At 42.5% G+C, this 20148-nt stretch overlaps 1 protein-coding gene across 1 annotated transcript in view; it reads left to right on the forward strand.

Annotated features, from left to right (window-relative positions):
* The window catches only part of klhdc4 (kelch domain containing 4), an 86198-nt gene extending 68053 nt beyond the window's left edge, over window positions 1-18145 (forward strand). The window contains exons 9-11 of the mRNA XM_078400872.1: window positions 7330-7956; window positions 11577-11681; window positions 15989-18145. Of these exons, the coding sequence (XP_078256998.1) occupies window positions 7330-7956; window positions 11577-11681; window positions 15989-16158 (902 nt within the window). The 3' untranslated portion in view covers window positions 16159-18145. The remainder of the gene's footprint in view (window positions 1-7329; window positions 7957-11576; window positions 11682-15988) is intronic.
* Window positions 18146-20148: the final 2003 nt, after the last annotated feature.

The raw sequence follows: 20148 nt of genomic DNA on the forward strand, positions 1-20148 counted from the left end.
CATTCAGTGAGCAATGAACTTGGTCACCAAGATCCCTCTACACATCAATGCTGTTAAGGCTTGCCATTAACTGTATACTTTTCTCTTCCATTGAGCATCCCAAAGTGCAGTAACTCACTCTTCCTCGAGTTAACCTCCATCTGCCATTCCTCTGCCCATTTCTGCAGCTGATCGATATCCCGCTGTATCTTCTGGCAGCCTGCCATCAAAACCCTCTGTCTGCTATAAATTAGCCTGTTCTGAATCCATACAACTGAGGCATCATGAATCCCGTACATCTACATCATCTTTATCCACAGATTACATTGTTATCTGGTTATCAACCTTGCCCCATTGAAGTGTCTTACCCCCCCCTCCTCCCCAACATCTAGACCTATCCCTATTCAAAACAATTTAAACTTATGTAGTTGTGATTATTATCTCCAAAATGCCCTTGCACCGTAATGCCGCCATCTGGCCAAGCATGTGTCCCAATACAAGGTCCAGCAGGATCCCACCTTGAGTTGGACTATTCACATACCGACTAAGGAAACCTTCTTGGATACGCCGAACAAATTCTGCCCCATCTAATTCTCTTGCAATGAGTAAGTCCCAGTCAATATTGGGGAAGTTAAAGTCTCCCACGACGACAGCCCTGTGTTTCTTGCATCCTTCCGTAATCTGATTCCATCCTCTATCTTCCGCTGGCTTTTGGTTTGCCTATAATGTAATCCCATTAGAGTAAGTGACTCTTTCTTATTTTTGAGCTCAACTCGTATGCCTCAGTTGACATACCCTCCAGTATGTCCTCTCTGAGTATCGCCATGATATTTCCCCTTATTGGTAAAGCAACTCCTCCATCTTTTATCATCCTCTTTATCGTGTCGGAAACGTCCAAACCCTGGCTGCCAGTCATGTTCTTCATGCAACCAAGTTTCCGTAATGACCACATCATCATTCCAAGCACTGATCCAGTCTCTAGGTTTATATGTTTACCTACAATACTCCTTGCATTAAAATAAACACACTTCAGCCCTTTATTATATCCATATTTATGAACCTCTCCCTGCATGTCCTTCCTTTGAGACTTATTTGTCATAACCTCGCATTTCTCATCAGTCCTTCCATTTGCTGACCTGCTGCTCTGGTTTCCACCCCCCTGTCATTCTAGTTTCATCCTCCTGTGTGGTGCTAGCAAAGCTCCCTGCAAGGGTGTTGGTGCTCCATCGGTTCAGGTACAACCTGTCCCTCTTGCACAGATCATTTCTGCCCCAGAAGAGATCCCAGTGGTCCAAGAATCTAAATCCGAATTCCCTGCACCAACTCCTCAGCCACGCATTCATCTGTTACTCCTGTTGCCACCTTCACTAGCACATGACACTGGTAATAATCCAGAGATAACCACCCTCAAGGTGCTGCATTTTAATCTTTTGTCCAAGTCAAGATGCAAGGCAAGAGTCGAGTGTTCCATTGTCATATGTCCCAAAAAGGAACAATGAAGTTCTTATTTGCAGCAAAATGCCAGATATGTAAACATGGTACTTTGTAAACACCATCAACAAAAATACCTGTTTTGCAGGGGAATGGCCACAAGGGATTCTCAAACTCTCTGCCTACAACCATTCCTGGTAGTCACTCTTCTATTCTCTGTCTGCACCTTAAGTGTGACCACCTCACTATAACTCCTATATGACGTCCACTCTCCAGGATGTACCGGAGGTTGTTCAGCTGCAGCTCCAGTTCCCTAACGCGGTCTTTAAGGAGCAACATCTGGAAGTACCTCCTACATATGTTGTCCTCGGAGTCGCTGGATGTCTTCCTGAGTTCCCACATGCCACTGGCCAAGTATTCCACTGCACTGCCTTCTATCTCATCCACACGTAGACTCTGGAAAAAAAGTGACAGACCTAATCTTATCCCTCACCAAAGCCTCTAGAGCCAAGCCCCAATGTCCTAATCTTACTGTGTCCATTCCCACTATGCCAATCCCAATAATGGCGCCAGAAATGGCGGCACCGGCATGTGTAATATATGCAAAGAGAATTTCACTGTATTTGTGATAAATGTAGCGCCACTGAACTATGTCCACTTCAGTTATGCCACCTTTCTTTTATCGGTAGCTGTTGATTAATCAGTTCGCCAACCTATGGGACTTGCCTATTAGAATTGAACTTTACTTTAGACTTTAGCGATACAGTTTGGAAACAGGATCTTCGGCCCACCATGTCCGCACCGACCAGCGATCACCCCATACGCTAGCACTATCATACACATTAGGGACAATTTACAATACTTACTGAAGCCAATTAACCTGCACGTCTTTGGAGCGTGGGAGTAAACCGGAGCACCCGGAGAAAACCCAAGCCCACAGGGAGAACTTACAAACCGCACACAGACATCACCCGTTGGCAGGTTGGAATCCAGGCCTCTGGAGCTGTAAGGAAGCAGCTTTACCACTGCACCACTCTGCCACCTTTGCTCCTTTTCACAGCTAAATTCCAACTGGTAAAAACTTTCAACTGTGGGACTTGCCTTTGTGAATTGCTCCTGTTCTCACAGCTAAATCCTGACAGATAACAAGTATCACATTATTTAGATAAAGGAATTTCTCTGGAACCTTCTGTTGCATCCACGAAGCTCGAAGCAGATTGAAGCTCCCGCGTCGGGGTGGTGAAGCTCCCGCGTCGGGGCGGTGAAGCTCCTACGTCGGGGCAGTGAAGCTCCTACGTCGGGGCGGTGAAGCTCCCGCGTCGGGGCGGTGAAGCTCCCACGTCGGGGCGGTCGAAGCTCCCGCGTCGGGGCGGTGAAGCTCCCGCGTCGGGGCGGTCGAAGCTCCCGCGTCGGGGACGGTCGGAGCTCCCAAGTCGGGGCGATCAAAGCTCCCAAGTCGGGGACGGTCGGAGCTCCCTAGTCGGGGCGGTCGAAGCATCCACAGTTGGGGCGGTCGAAGCTCCCGCGTCGGGGACGGTCGGAGCTCCCAAGTCGGGGCGATCAAAGCTCCCAAGTCGGGGACGGTCGGAGCTCCCAAGTCGGGGCGGTCGAAGCATCCACAGTCGGGGCGGTCGAACCATCCACAGTCGGGGCGGTGGAAGCTCCCGTGTCGGGGCGGTGAAGCTCCCGTGTCGGGGCGGTCGAAGCTCCCGCGTCGGGGCGGTGAAGCTCCCGTGTCGGGGACGGTCGGAGCTCCCGCGTCGGGGCGGTGAAGCTCCCGTGTCGGGGACGGTCGGAGCTCCCGTGTCGTGGACGGTCGGAGCTCCCGCGTCGGTGCAGTGAAGCTCCCGTGTCGGGGACGGTCGGAGCTCCCGCGTCGGGGCGGTGAAGCTCCTGCGGCTTGGAGTTCCCGAAGTCGGTCTCTGACCAGAGACCGCGAGCTCCGTGATGTTAAAGTCCCGCAGATTCCCGCGGTGGAGCTCAGAGGTCGATCCCTGGCAAAGGAATCGCAAGCTCCGTGATATGTCCGCAGGCACCCGCAGTGGAGCTCTCGAAGTCGGTCTCCAGCAAAGACCGCCAACTCCTCGATGTTAGGCCGCAGTCACGGTAAGAGATTTGAAAAAGTTTCCCCCAACTTCCCCCCCCCCCCCTCCCCACCCCCCACATAAAACAAGCTAAAGAACACTAAAAACATACATTTAACACATACAAACAAGCAACAAAAGAAGGAAGAGACAGACTGTTGGCAAGACAGCCATTGCTGGCGCCACCCGGTGGATATCATATGGTAACCAGGTAGCAGTGAAACCAGGAGTTGGAGCTCGGTGAACAAGATGAAATTATTTACTCAGCTTTTTATTACTGGTCTTTTTTGTAAATAAAGCATTGCAGAGATCGTTTTTGCTCCTGATTTTATAATTATGACACTCTTTATATCTTGGATACGTGTACCCATAGATTGTTTATCTGCTCCATTGAGACATACATTTTCCAAGGCATACATATTGTTAGTCTACTAACAAAAAATGTATTACAGACTTGTATGTTTGCCGATTATATGTCAATTCTTAAAATTAATTAGGGCTTCCTGTATTTTATCAGCATTGTCCCATATATTTACTAAAATCTCAATATGGTATCATTGCAAATTTTAAATTTGTGTTTCTGAATTTTGAATCTGTCATGTATCTGTCAAACAAGTTGGACCACAGAGCAGATTCTTTGGAAAATCCTTCTTACCATTTTCCACTCGGGGAAACTACCTTTAAGCACACACTATTTTGTCATTTATTTTCCCTGAGTCCATGTGTTCTGACCTTCCTCGCGAGTCAACTCTTCCATTTTAACAAGTATGCAATATATACTTATTATTAAGTTTATTGTTCCAAAAAACAAATACATGGCATTGTAAAAACTAAAATTAGCATTGAACGCATACATGATTATGTACCAAAACATTCTGAATTAAATCACTTAAAGTTATCTATGTGTCATTATCTGAAATATCAAATGGTGATAATGCTATTTGATTGAGCATTGACTTTTAGAATTGAGAATTTTATTTTTGTTTGATTTATCATGTCTTGCCATTTAAATACCTACCATAATAAACAGTTTTAAATGCCTTTGGGACTCAATTACAAAATGTTGTTAGGACTTTCACAAAGTGAGAGAGGATTGGTAATTAGTCCTACAGCTTGAGCATTAGGAATAATGACTAATTTGCCTCTAGTTCACAGCCTCCTCCCTCCTTAAATAAATGAGTACTTAGATTGCCTGTCAATAAAGAGAGACCCATATCAGGCAAGTATTTCATGATATCGTCTTCAGTTGTGAGATTTTGTTTGCACTTTGTGGAGCAAAACAAATATTCAATGGGATTACTCATCTGATTACGGTTTTCTTTAAATTAAAGGTGCGATATCAGTGTACATAAAATTCATTAAGCAATATTTACTTAAATAAATATCACAATTCTAATGATGGCAGAAAGGCTTAGCAGTTGTCCGATTTGCTTTATCTGTTTCTGACCTTCATTTTTCCTTTCCATGTTCAAAAACGAATATATAAACTAACATATAACCTTTATTGTTTATATTGGGGCTAGTGAAACTTCACATTAATCATTTGTCCAAATATAGAGAGAGATGTGCACTCTCCTTTCTAAGGTCCGTTCTTAGGCTCCTAAGGTCCTTTCTTAGGCTCCATTCCTCAGAACTATCCCATCTTGCATATACAAACTTTATTATTTCCGAGGTTCCTGGATTTCTTCATTTCATGAACCCTGCTGTGTTTGAGACCTGTTAATTGGCCATTGGTATTTACTGCCATTTCCCCTTAACTGTATCATGACTTGCAGTTGCAGGCAAGCACACCATATGCCTCCTTCACTGCTCCATCTACTTGAGTTGCCACTTATAAGGAGGTATGGACATGGACCTCTAGATCCCTCTGTACATCAATGCTGTTGAAGTTCATGCCATTAATTGTATATTTTCTCCTTGCATTTGACCTCCAAAAAATACACCTTGCTTTTGCTCAGATTAAACTCTATCTGCCATTTCTCCGCCCAGTTCTGTGGCTGATCTATATCCTGCTGTATACCTTGACAGCCTTCCCCACAGTCCATGACCCCAGTAATCTTTGTGTCATCTGCAAATTTACTAACCAATCCATCGGCATTTACATCCAAACAGCAGAGGTCCCAGCACAGATCCCTGCAGAACTCCACTGATCACATTACTCCAGCCTGAATCCAATCCTCCCACCATAACCCTCTGTCTGGTATGAATAAGCCAGTTCCGAATCCATACGACTTAAGTCATTATTAATCCCGAGCACCATAATCTTCTCGATCTGCCTACCATGGAGAACTTTATCAAATGCTTTCATAAAATCGATGTAGACAATATCCACCACACTACCCTCATCGATCACCTTGGTCACCTCCACAAAAAAAACAATCATGTTAGTAAGACACAACCTGCCGTAAACAAGCTATGCTGACTGTCCCTATCTAACCCATACTCCACCAAATGTGAGTAAGTCCTAGCTTAACGTATCCTCTTAAATAACTTCCATACCACTCTGAGGCTAAACAGCCTATCATTTGCTGGATTCTTTCTCCAGTCCTCTGGGACCTCTGGGCTAGCGATGACCTTTGTCAAGGCTCTAGTAATTCTTCTCTTGCCCCTCTGAATAACGTGGGATAAATCCCATCAAGTCCTGGGGATTTATCCACCTTAATGCTCTTCAAGAGCCCAACACCATCACCTCCTTAAGCTCAAATACCCCTTGCATATTAGTGTTCTCCACACTTATCTCACTGTCCTCCATTTTCTTCTCCTTGGTGAAAACAGATGCAAAGTACTTGTTTAGTACATCTCCTACATCCCTAGACTCCAAGCACAAATTCCCTTCTTGATACTTAAAGGGGTCCTACCTCTACCCTCTTGTTAATATCTGATTTGTCGAAAGGCATTTCTTGGCTGCTTTTGACCCTTCTATTTGCCTGCTTGAGTTATTTCCTTTATTTATATTCCACAAAGGCTCTGTGTGATTCCATCCTCTTAAATCTTACATATGCTCCCTTTATCTTTATGACCAAATTTACAACCTCATTGATTATCTTACTTTACCATCCTTATATCCCTCTCCTCACTGGAACATGCAGGTTCTGAACTTCAATTAACTGGCCTTTAAACGATTCCCAAATGTTAGATGTAGTCTTACCCGATAACAATTTATCCCAGTGTACCCTCCCAAGCTCCTGCTTTACCCTTACTGCTTGTGGTTGTAGTTTGCCATTCTCCTGTTTAGTACTTTCCCACAAGGTCCAGCCTTCTCCCTATTCAAAACAAATTTAAACCATGAAGTTGTGATCTCTATCCCCAAACTGCTCTTTCACTGAAACACCAGTTACCTGGCCCGGCTAATTTCCCAACACATGGTCCAGTATGTTCCCTTCCTGAGTTAGACTATCCACATACTATTTCAAGAAACTCTTGGATACACCTCACAACCTCTGCCCCATCTAAACCTTTCTCACAGAACAGGTCCCAGTCAATATTCGTGAAGTTAAAGTCATGCACCAAGACAAGAAACTGAAGATGCTTCTTCTTCTTTCGTGTCCATCATTCAAACGTTACATCACTGTCATCGTCCGTCCTGAAAAGGGCGCAAGCTTCCGGCGACAATCAGTGGGAGCCTCACTTGTACAGTAGACGATGGTGGTAGCAGAATTAGCGACAGATTTTCCAGTTTCCAGCCTCGTGACGTGGAGGCTTCTGCTATGGGGCCACTGAAGATGCTGATTTAGATAAATTAAAGAATTATTCATTTGCATTCACCTCCAGGTATTTGATATGAAACTGTTCTGCAGGCTTTGAGACCCTAATGTTGTTATCGCTTTTCCCACAGACAAATGGACCTGGGCTCGCTTGAGCCCGACAGGTGTGAAGCCATCAGCACGATCGGGAGCCTCTCTTGCTGTTACTGCCAACAATCGCATCGTCCTTTTTGGTGGTGTACACGATGAAGAGGAGGAGGAGAATATCCAAGGAGAGTTTTTTAATGACATTTCTATCTATGACGTGACAAAGAATCGCTGGTTTACTGGGAAGTTAAAGGAATGCAAAGGAGAGAAAAGAAAACGAAGACGTGGAGCGAAAGAGAAAGAAACTGTCGGAGAGGCAAATGAAAACCCAGAAAGCAGGAGTTCAACAGAAATTGTGAAGGAAGTTGTTACGGAAGATGGCACTGTGATGACCGTGAAACAGGTTTTGAACAGCCCTGATACCAAACCAATCGCAGAAATTGAGGAAGAGGAGGAGGAGGAGGAGGATGATGATGAAGATGATTCCGAAACAAGTACATCCGTTGAACCATGTGCTCGGTCCAGTGCCATGGCATCGATTAAACATGGTGTATTATATATCTATGGTGGAATGTTTGAAGAGGGAGACAGACAGTTCACTTTAAATGACCTTTACTGCATTGATCTACACAAGATGGAGAAATGGAAAGTTTTGGTGGAAACTGATCCAAGTAAGTTTGACTTTTGGTGAAACGAGGCATATTTCTTACTTTGATTTGAACTACCATTTGACATAGTCATATGTTTCCATGGGGGTAATCAGCCAATCAAGGGTATGCCAACGCTCAGAGCAATCCCATTCTTTGTTATTTCCCTGTGACCGATTTCACTGCATAATTGGAGTAACCTACCAACCAACACCCTTTGGGATGTGGGAGGAAAACCGATTGCTTGGGGTATCCACATAGTCTTACAGAGAAGGTGCAAATCTTGCAAAGGAGGCCAGGATTGAACCTAGGTCGTTGGGGCTGTGGGGAAGCAGCATTAACCGTTACTGTGCTTCCCCATAAATGTAACATTGCAGAAAGAATCCACTGGCCTCATTGAGGGTTGTTTGCTCCTAGTAGGGAAATCCCACCAATCCCATTCCCCTGCATGTTCCCCTCCATTAACATCCATTTGTGTCCATCCAGTTCCTTTGCTGGATTGTTTCTGGCTTCCACCATCCTTAAGATAATGAGTTCCAGAGCAGTGCTCTGTGTCTTTTTTTAAAGAAGGTTTTTCCTCTCTTCCCCCTTGTATTTTTTTTACCAGAATTTGAAATCTATGTCCTTAGTCTTGAACTACCTGGTAATGGGAAATCCCACACGTTCTTCAGAAAATGTAGTGACCACAATTGGTTGCTTTATTGCATTTTTGGCCAGACCAGCGGTTTATAAAGGTTCTGCATAACTTCACTGCTTTTTTGTTTTTTGTCTGTTTATGAATCCCAGGATCCAGCATGCATTATTAAGCTTTTAATGATCTGGGGGACATGTGCACCTCAGTTCCATTGTTGCCTTTTAATCTGTCTCTTGATCTTTCTGCCAAGGGGATTATTTGTAGAATTGCAGAATCTTTTTACCCTTGTTATATTTCCTCTGTGCATTTTGGCATCCTTTCCTTGAGCTCTAGCAAACTGTTACTATCCAAGTTTGGAATCATCAGCAAATGTGCACATTTTATCCAGCACATACTTAACTAAGACATACATTTTTTTCTCCAAAAAAGCAATAATCCCAGCTCATTCTTGGGAACAATGTTGCCTAACATGCTCTTGTTCTGAAAAAATAACTCTTTACTACTCTTATTTTGCCATTTAAGTTAATTTTTCATCCTTGTTACGAGTAAACCTTTTGAGTTTTACGAACAGCCTTTTATGCGGCAATTTATCAAACTCCTCCTGAGAATCTGTGTAAGCTAACAACTGCAGCATTCTCTTTATCAGTGTACCTCAGTAAAACATTGCGAGTTTCCTTCAACAAATCCATGTATTAACTCCTCTCCTGTATTAACTCAACTTCAAGTGGCTACTTTTTTTTACCTAGTTGTGGAAAAGGTTTTAGAAAAGGTAAAACTGCATGGGTATGACTTTTACCGCTGCTTGATGTTTCCCATTACTTAGGGAGTTCATGATGTGTAACAACAACTTGGGAAAAATTATTTAGTTTAGTTTAGAGATACAGGCCCTTTTGCCCTCCGAGTCCACACCGACCAGCGACCCCTGCACATTAACACTACCGACACGCACGGGATAATTTTACATTCATAACCAAGTCATTTAACCTACACACCTGTACATCTTTGGAGTGTGGGAGGAAACTGGAGATCTCGGAGAAAACCCACGCAGGTCAGGGGGAGAACATACAAACTCCGTACAGACAGCACCCATAATCAGGATAGAACCCGGGTCTCTGGCACTGTAAGGCAGTACCTCTATCACTGCGCCACCATGCCGCCTGGTGAAACTATTTGTGGGACTATTAATTGTAATTTTCTGATTAGTTCAACCCATTGGAACTTTGCAAAGTTAACAAAGTTGGGCATTACATATAAAATTATCTTCTTGTCCATTAGGTACTCCTGCACATAGTTATCAACTGCAAGCTTGCAAATTTTAGATCATATAAAATTATGAGAGGCATAGATAGGGTAGACAGTCAGAACCTTTTTCCTCGTGTGAAAATGTCCAACGATAGAGGGTATAAGGTGACGGGGAAAGTTTAATGGAGATGTGAGGGGCTAGCTTTTTGTGGTGGGGACTTGGAACGCACTTCCTGGGGTGGTGGTCGATGCAGATACGATAGTGGCATTTAACAGATTATTGGATAGGCACATGTAAGTGCAGAGAATACAGGGATATAGATAATGTACGGGCAGATTAGATAAGTGTAACTTGGCATCATGTTCGGCACAAATATTGTGGGCTGAAGTTTCTGTGCTGTACTGTTCTGTGTTTTATCCACCAAGTCTTTATAAATATCCATTATATACATATATAAGCCTATGTGAAAATAGCATCTCACATATAGAAATGTTTGGCTATAAAGTACACTGAAATATTGCAATTTATATTTAAAATTGATGTAAATCCCCAACTAAAGATTCCGATTGATTACCTATTGACAAACTCCCACAAAACATAAGCATTTCTATTCTACCTTAGAAATCATTTGAATGATTGGGCATCATTGAGTTGTCTGCAGTATAGGTTTTCAATCTTGTCAATGAAAGGTAACATTGAAAATAAATATTTCTTTAGTTACTTCAAGAAAGTAACACCTTAACTTATTTCTCAAAGGAAGACTGTTATTCCAAGAAGAAATGCTGTTAAGTTTTGTGAATGAACAGAATACATTTTTGGTCATTTAAGTTTCATATAGAGCTCTGTTTCTCTGACATTATGACCAAATAACAGTAAACTTTTGGGCACCAAAGAGAGGAAAAGATGCTGAAAATCAGATTCCAAATATTTCCCCCAATGTCTTGCCCAGACATTACCTGTGTACATAGAGTCGCTATGACCAATACATGCAAACCTTGAAACGAGATACAAATAATGTTTCATCTGGTCCTTTTTTTAAAAAGAAATACAATGCGAACTGATGTTGGTCTGAAAGCATGTGCTGTGGGTCATTCAGTCAGATGGAATGCAAATTTCTTTTAGTTTAGAGATACAGCGTGGAAACAGGCCCTTCAGCCCACTGGGCCCGCTCCGACCAGCGATCCACGCACATTAACACCATCCTACACCCATGCGGGACATTTTCTTAAGCATTTATACCAAGCCAATTAACCTACAAACCTGTACGTCTTTGGAGTATGGGAGGAAACCGAAGATCTCGGAGAAAACCCACGCAGGTCACGGGGAGAACGTACAAGCTCCGTACAGACAGCACCCGTAGTCGGGATGGAACCCGGGTCTCCAGCGCTGCATTCACTGTAAGGCAGCAACTCTACCTCTACACCACCGTGTGCGCCACTTTGAGGTGCAGCAAAAAGCACTGATGGCCAAAAAAACTCCAGGCCATCGGTGCTTTTTGCTGCACCTTAAAGTGGCGCAGTGGCGCACACGGTGGTGCAGCGGTAGAGTTTTCAGCCCGCTGTCTGAGAAATAGTCTTCCTTGCCCACAATGAAGAAAATGTTGTGAGGGTAATGTCTGGACTACTATTATAATTTAATTCAGAACATGCTGGTTGCATCTCATGGAGATAGCACTGTGAAGATCTATTTGATCTAAAGTACGTCATTCGTTGACTTAGATTTATATTGAAGGTGGCTATTGTTTTCTTTGCCTTCGCACTTCTGTAGAGACTCAGGAATGGCTGGCCGAAGAAGAGTCAGAGGGTGAGGAAGAATGTGAAGGAGCTGCAGGCGGGGAAGATGATGAAGAGGACGATGACAGCAGTGACGAAGGTCATTATTTTAGCATGGATCAGCATTATAGTTATTTAGTTGACTTCAATGTATTTCACCTCATGGATAATTGAAAGGATCTGCAGAAGGTTCATTTAACAAGCCAAAGACGTATGAAAAATCAGGGAGGGAGGGAATTGCAGATTAATACTAAAGGTGTTTTTTCTCCTTCCCAGTACTGACAAAGAGTCTTTGACTTGAACATTCTCTTTCCATACTTGCTTCCAGGAGTGTTTTCAGGATTTTCAGAAGATATAGTTTCATGGGTTTTTTTCTTCATAAAATGAACCTGCAATATTATTTTTTGTTTTCACCTTTAGAATTTTATCTTAGAGATTTGGCCATGTACATGAAACGCGATCTCCCGGTTACCAAACATTTTAATTCCCATTCCCATACTGAACTTTCGATCCTGGGCCTCCTCCACTGTCAGAGTGAGGTCACATGCAAATTGGAGGGACAGCACCTCGTATTTCGCTTGGACAGCTTACAACCCAGCAGGAGGAATGTTGATTTCTCTAATTTCAAGTAACCCCTGCATTCCCTCGCGCCCCTCCTCCACCACCCTAGTGCCCTACTATTCCATTATTCACATCCCTGTACACCATCGTGATCACCTCTTTCCCCACCCAACAAAGGACCATTGTGGGCTCCATCCTTCCTTGGTCATTTGTTGCCCGCCCTGATTTGTTCTGGCCTTTTCCTATCTCCAGTTCCCTCCCCTCTACTTTGACTGAAGAAGGGTCCCGACCCGAAACGTCACCCATCCATTTTCTCTAGAGGTGCAGCCTGGCCCACTGAGTTACTCCAGCACTTTGTGTCTATCTTTCTACACATGAAACCTAAACTAGCCTCAGGAGACGGAGCTGGCTAATGTTGTTTGGAAAGGGACACTAGCAGGAATGACGGTGGAACAGCAATGGCAGGAATTTCTGGGGAAAATTCGGAAGTCACAGGATCTTTTCATTCTAAAGAGGAAGAAAGATTCTAATGGGAGAATGAGGCAAGTGTGGCTGTCAAGGGAAGTCAAAGACTGTATAAAACTAAAAGAGAAAGCAAATAACATTTGAAAGATTAGTTGGAAGCTGGACGATTGGGAAGCTTTTAAAAAACGACAGGTTAACTAAAATGGCAATACGGGGAGAAAAGATAGTATACGAAGAAGGTAAGCTGGCCAATAAGATAAAAGAGGATAGCAAAGGTTTCTTCAGATATAGGGACATATTAATAAGCAAATAAAAAAACTTTGCTGTGTACCATGTATGTAGTCAATGCACATGAGATATGGTTTAGTTCTGACAGCACACATTTTCACATACTTTCTTACATAGGAGATCATTCAAGCCATCAGGACTGCCAGTACTCAGAGCATTACCATCAGTCCCATTCCAGCATTTGTCTCCCTTTATCCTTCCCTCTCACATGTCTGCCAACTCCCTACTGGTTCCCCTGCCGCCCACGTGCACTGACGGTCATTTACAGCAGCCAATTCCTCAATCAGCACATTTTTAGGATGTGGAAGGAAACCAGGGTAAATTTGGTACAGCAAGCGAAGTCAGGATGGAATCTGTGTTGTTGAGATGGTGTGCCGGCAGTACCAACTGCTTCAGTCTGAAGAAGGGTCTCGACCCGAAACGTCACCCATTCCTTCTCTCCAGAGATGCTGCCTGGCCCTCTGAGTTACTCCAGCATCTTGTATAACACCATTTACATCAGACTTTTTGTTTAATATTTCATTTTCTCTACTATAAAATATCAAGGATGAGTTGCACCCTGGCCATTCCCTCTTCTCCCATCGGGCAAAGGGTATAGAAGTGTGAAAACGCACACCTCCAGATTCAGGGACAGTTTCTTCCCAGCTGTTGTCAAGCAACTGAATCATCCTACCACAACCAGAGAGCAGTGCTGAACTACTGTCTACCTCATTCTTGCACTAAACGTTATTCCCTTATCATGTATCTGTACACTGTGAATGACGCGATTGTAATCATGTATTGTCTTTCCGTTGACTGGATAGCACGCAACAAAATCTTTTCACTACCTCGGTACATGTGACAATAAACTAAATTAAACATTTGCACTTTTATACCAATATGGGTAACATGGATTTGCCATTCATTTACTTTCTAGATCTGGGTAAATTAATTTAAAGAAATCATTAAAAAACAATTGATTGATTTGTGTGCTGTAATTCTATACAATTGTTCCATTGGCTGCTTTTTGAATGGGTTGCTATCCAACCCATTCCATTTAGTATGCAGAAATTATTTAATGAACATTCTGAAACTGCACTATCATGCTCGAATGGTTTGTCAATTTCTGCACAATTTTAAGCAAATCCCATGTATACTGCTTGTGTGAAATTAAGATTGGGCAGAATTGAAATACATTTATGAAAGGAATATCATGTTACACGGCATGGAAACAGGCCCTTCAGCCCAACTTGTCCATGCCGACCATGTTTCCCCATCTAAGCTAGTCCCAGTTGTCCACGTTTGGCCCATATCCCTCTAAACCTTTCCTATCCATGTACCTATTCGAATGGCTTTTAAATCCTATTAATTCCTGCCTCAACTATTTCCACTGACAGCTTAATCCATATATCCACCACCCTCCAAGTGAAAAAATTGTCCCTCAGATTCCAATTAAATCTTTCCCCTCTCTCCTCAAACCTATGTCCTTGATTCTTCCTGTCCTGGGTAATACTCTATGCATTCATCCTAACTACTCCCCTCGTGATTTTATACACTTCAATAAGATCACCCGCCAGTCTCCTACACTCCAAGAAATAAAGTCCTAGCTTACCCAGCTTTACCCTATAGCTCAGGTCCTCGACTCCTGGCCACATCCGTGTAAATCCTCTCCGTACTCTTTTTAGTTAATAACATCCTTCCTGTAGCAGGGTGACTGAAATTGAACACAATACTCCAAACATGTCCTCATCAAGGTGCTGTACAACTGTAACATAACATCTCAACGTATGTACTGCATACCCAGAACGATCAAGCCCAATGCACCAAAAGCCTCCTTTACCATGTGACACCACTTTCAGGAAACTATGTAGCTGTACTCCTAGATGCCACTGCTCTACAACACTCCCCAGGGCCCTGCCATTCCCTGTAAAGGTCCTGCCTTGGTTTGGCTTCCAAATCATTTGGAATTTTAGAGGTTTTCCTTTCAGAAGTGATGAGGGCAAATGTTTTTATTGATGTTCTATACTTGGTCTTTCGCAAAAGGCTTCAATAAGGTTCCAGACAGGAAATTATTAAATAAAAACTGAGCGCACAATATTACAAGCAATGTATTGGTGTTGATTCAAGATTGATTAAATGGGAGTAAACACTGGGAATAAATGATCTTTTTCATTTATTACTGAAAAGGTAATATGTCTGGTGCTTCAGGGATTAGTGTTGGGGACTCGGCCATTCAGTTCTTATCTCTTATTTTGATGAGTGTGTGTTAAATTTGTCCAAGTTTGATGATGTGTCAGTATGGGATATGTGAATAATCTAGATGTTTTATGGAGATATAGATATGCTGAGTGGGCAGATGACATGGCAGCTATAATATAATGTGGGGAAAAAGATGAAGCCAATCACATTGGTGGGAAAAAAAATAGTATCATGGGTGGGGAATATTTTTAATTATTTTCCAAAAGGTCTGAGTAACCTCTCTAAAATATAGTATTTTTGATATTCTGGGTCACTGCAGATTTATAAGATCAGCCATGACCTTATTGAAAGGCTCGGGCACAAGGAGCCTGACTTATGTACTTACAATTGATGTAGGCGTGTACAATGGTTAAGAAAATAAAATTTCCAAATTGACTTTCATTTTCATTAATTTCAAAACTATTTCCAATAACTGATTAACAGAAACAGGAGAAAGCCAGTTAAACCCTTGCTCCTCTCCATGAAAAGATCACAGCTGATATTGTGGCTCAAGTTTGATTTCATGCCTTCATGCAGTATCCTCTGATTCCCCAAGTATCCAAATATCTATCATTCTCAGGGTTGATGACGCTTTGGGTCGAGACCCTTCCTCAGTCGCCCATTCCTATCCAGTGCTGCTGCCTGTCCTGCCGAGTTACTCCAGCATTTTGTATCTATCTTCTAATATGCCTTCTGAGTTGCTTCCTTTATTTTAGGTTCTGTGTTTCATATCAAGATTCCTTTGTACACTAACGCTTCCTGGTGTTGCAACATATAATAGGGATGTAAATATGGACCAGTAGTTGTAAGTTTTTAGATTATAAGATTTATATTTGAGATTACAAGAAATCATTAATGATTTATTTTCTCTATTAGGTGATGACCATCCTGCAGTGCAGCCACCCGAGTCTTATTCAGAGTATTTGTCACGCACAGAGTCTTACTGGATTAAAGTGGCCAAAGATAATATGGGCCAGAATGCCAAAGAGAAGAAGACTTTGAAGGTGGCACAGGCAATGGCAAAGACTTTTTATGAGAGTGTGTGATGGCCAGAGGTTACAGTGCCCTCCGTAATGTTTGGGACAAAGACCAATCATTTATTTATTTGCCTCTGTACTCCACAATTGGAGATTTGTAATATAAAAAAATCACGTGGTTAAAGTACGCTTTGTCAGATTTTAATAAAGGCCAATTTTATACGTTTTGGTTTCACCATGTAGAAATTACAGCAGTGTTTATACATAGTCCCCCCATTTCAGGGCACCATAATGTTTGGGACACAGCAATGTCATATAAATGTCAGTAGTCATGTTTAGTATTTTGTTGCATATCCTTTGCATGCAATGACTGCTTGAAGTCTGCGATTCATGGACATCACCAGTTGCTGGGTGTCTTCTCTGGTGATGCTCTGCCAGGCCTGTAATGCAGCCATCTTTAGCTTATGCTTGTTTTGGGGGATAGTCCCCTTCAGTTTTCTCTTCAGCATATAAAGGGCATGCTTAATTGGGTTCAGATTGGGTGATTGACTTGGCCATTCAAGAATTGACCTTTTTTAGCTTTGAAAAACTCCTTTGTTGCTTTAGCAGTATGTTTGGGATCATTGTCTTGCTGTAAAATGAACCACCGGCCAATGAGTTTTGAGGCATTTGTTTGAACTTGAGCAGATAGGATGTGTCTATACACTTCAGAATTTATTATGCTACTACCATCAGCAGTTGTGTCATCAATGAAGATAAGTGAGCCAGTGCCTTTAGCAGCCATACATGCCCAGGCCATGACACCCCCACCACCGTGATTCACAGATGAGGTGTTATGCTTTGGATCTTGGGCAAGTTCCTTCTCTCCTCCATACTTTGCTCTTGCCATCACTCTGATATAAGTTAATCTCCATCTCATGTCCACAAGACCTTTTTCCAGAACTGTGGTTGTTCTTTTAAGTACTTCTTGGCAAACTGTAACCTGGCCATCCTATTTTTGCAGCTAACCAGTGGTTTGCATCTTGCAGTGTAGCCTCTGTATTTCTGTTCATGAAGTCTTCTGCGGACAGTGGTCATTGACAAATCCTCACCTGACTCCTGAAGAGTTTCTGATCTGTCGGACAGGTGTTTGGGGATTTTTCTTTATTATAGAGAATTCTTCTGTCATCAGCTGTGGAGGTCTTCCTTGGCCTGCCAGTCCCTTTGCGATTAGTAAGCTCACCAGTGCTCTCTTTCTTCTTAATGATGTTCCAAACAGTTGATTTTGGTAAGCCTAAGGTTTGGCTGATGTCTCTAACAGTTTTATTCTTGTTTCTCAGTCTCATAATGGCCTCTTTGACTTTCATTGGCACACTTTGGTCCTCATGTTGATAAACAGCAATAAAAGTTTCCAAAGGTGATTGAAAGACTGGAGGAAAAACGCGTTGCTGAGAGCTCTCTTATACCTGCAGAGGTAATAAGGAGGCAATTAAACCTACCTTGGCAATTACAAACACCCGTGAAGCCATGTGTCCCAAACATTATGGTGCTCTGAAATGGGGGGACTGTATAAACACAGCTGTAATTTCTACATGGTGAAACCAAAATGTATAAAAATGGCCTTTATTAAAATCTGACAATGTGCACTTTAGCCACATGTGATTTTTTCTATTACAAATCTCAAATTGTGGAGTGCAGAGACAAATAAATAAATGATGGATCTTTGTCCCAAACATTATGGAGGGAGCTGTATGTAGAAATGTACCATGGTGAATTTAATTTGTTAATGGGCTATAATTATTGCCTTTGAACTCAGCAGAAAACTACAGAAGTAATTTCAGCTATTTTATATATTTTGACACTGTAAGTTTGAAAGTTAATTTAAAATAGACTGACTTTACTGTTACTTTTTTCTAAATCTTATATTACACCAGAGGTAAGATCTTAGTTTTTGTCAATCATTTGATTCCTATACAGTACATTGACTGTGTTGCTCTATTACTGTTTCATATGTTTAAATATGTTGCTTTTTCCCCCTAAATTCTTAACATCAAAGGGAAAGTATTTGCATTTTTGCACTTCACCTACTATGATATAAAAAAATAACTCAAGATTCAAGATTCAATTTATTGTCACATGTACCATAAGATACAGTGAAATTTGAGTTACCATACAGCCATATTAAGTAAAAAGCAACAAGACACAGCCACATAAAATAAAATTTACCATAGACATCCACCACAACGGATTCCACATTCCTCACTGTGATGGAAGGCAAAAAAAAGTTAAATCTCTTTTCTTCTCCACTGACTATCAGATTTATTAATTTGCAGGTATTTCTGACGCCTGAAGGTAATTTGTTTAGAAATACAGCATTAACATAGGCCCTTTGGCCCACCAAGTTCACGCTGACCATCGATCACCTGTTCACACTAGTTCTATGTTATCCCACTTTCTCATCTGCTCCCTGCGCTCAAGGGGCAAGTTTCAGAGGCCAACTAACCTATAAACTCGCCGTCTTTGGGATGTGTGAGGAAACCCACTCTGTCACAGGGAGAACATGCTAGTTCCATGCAGACAGCAGCCGAGGTCAGGATTGGAGCTGCTTCTCTGCTGTGATGCAGCTTCTTTTATCAGCTGGAAATGGAAAATAATTGGTGGTATTAGCACAGGGAAGTTAAAAGCAAAGAAATCAACAAGTAATTGAAATGTGATAACAAGGAACTGCAGATGCTGGTTTATACCAAAGATAGACACAAAATGCTGGAGTAACTCAAGCAGGGTCTCGACCCAAAGAGTTACCTATCCATTTTCTGCAGATGCTGCATGACCCACTGAGTTTCTCCAGCATTTTGTGTCTATTTGCTGCTTAAGAACAGATCAGTACAGCATAGGAATGGACCCTTCGGCCCACAATGCTTGTGCCAACTTAAACTGATCTCACCTGCTTGTACATAATCCATATCCCTCTATTTTCTGCACGTCCTATCTAAAAGCCTTTTAAAAGCCACTATCTGCCTCCACCACCACCCCTGTGAATGTGTTCCAGGCCCCACTACTCTGTGTAAAAAAAAGCGTGCCTTGCACATGTCTATTAAACTTTGCCTCTCACCTTTTAGCCATGCCCTCCAGTGTTGGACATTTCAACCCTAAGAAAAAGGTTCTGACTTCCACCCTATCTATACCTCTCGTAACTTTATCTACTTCTATCGTCCCCCTTCAACCTCTGACATTCCTGAGAAAGCAATACTTCTCCCTGAAGCTGAAACCCTCTAATCCAGGTAGCATTCTGGTAAAACCTCTTCTGCACCCTTTCCAAAGCCTCCTTATCCTTCCTGTAATTGGGTGACCAGAACTGCATGCAATACTCCAAATGCATACCATACGCCTTCTTTAACCCGCTATCTACTTGCGCTGACACCTTCTGCGAACTATGAACTCCAAGATCCCTCTGCACAGTAATGCTGTTATGGGTCCTGCCATCAACGGTACATATTCCTCTAGGCTGCAACAAATCTATCAGCTCCAATCATCTAGGTTCCCTTGCCATTGGAATTAGTTGATTGATTTGTGAAGGACCGTGTGCTTCCAGGAGTGCAACATCAAGTACATGTTAAACAAACACATGCACAGGCGTCTTCGTTCTGACATTGGAACGTAGACCATCATCCTCGACCTCGAGGGATAGCCACGACGACAACGACATTCCCCTTACATTCAACCTCCCACTGTGCAACACCTCACACTTGCTCGGGTTAAACGCCATCCACCATTTCTCCACCTATTTCTGAAGCTGATCTATATCCCGCTGTATCTTCTGGTAGTCCTCACTGTCTGCAACTCCTCCAATTTTGGTGTCATCAGCAAAATTACACACCAATCCATTTACATTTACGTCCAAGTCATTTCGATACACCACAAGCAGCAGAGGTTCCAGCACAAATCCCTGAAGAACTCCACTGGTCACAGACCTCCAGTCGCAATATCTGTCTTCCACCATAATACTCTGTCTTCATTGCATATGCCAGTTCTGAATTCCTACTACCAATTCATTGTAAATCCCATACATCTTCTGCATCA

The sequence above is a fragment of the Rhinoraja longicauda genome, chromosome 6 (assembly GCF_053455715.1).
Source record: "Rhinoraja longicauda isolate Sanriku21f chromosome 6, sRhiLon1.1, whole genome shotgun sequence".
Taxonomy (NCBI): domain Eukaryota; kingdom Metazoa; phylum Chordata; class Chondrichthyes; order Rajiformes; family Arhynchobatidae; genus Rhinoraja; species Rhinoraja longicauda.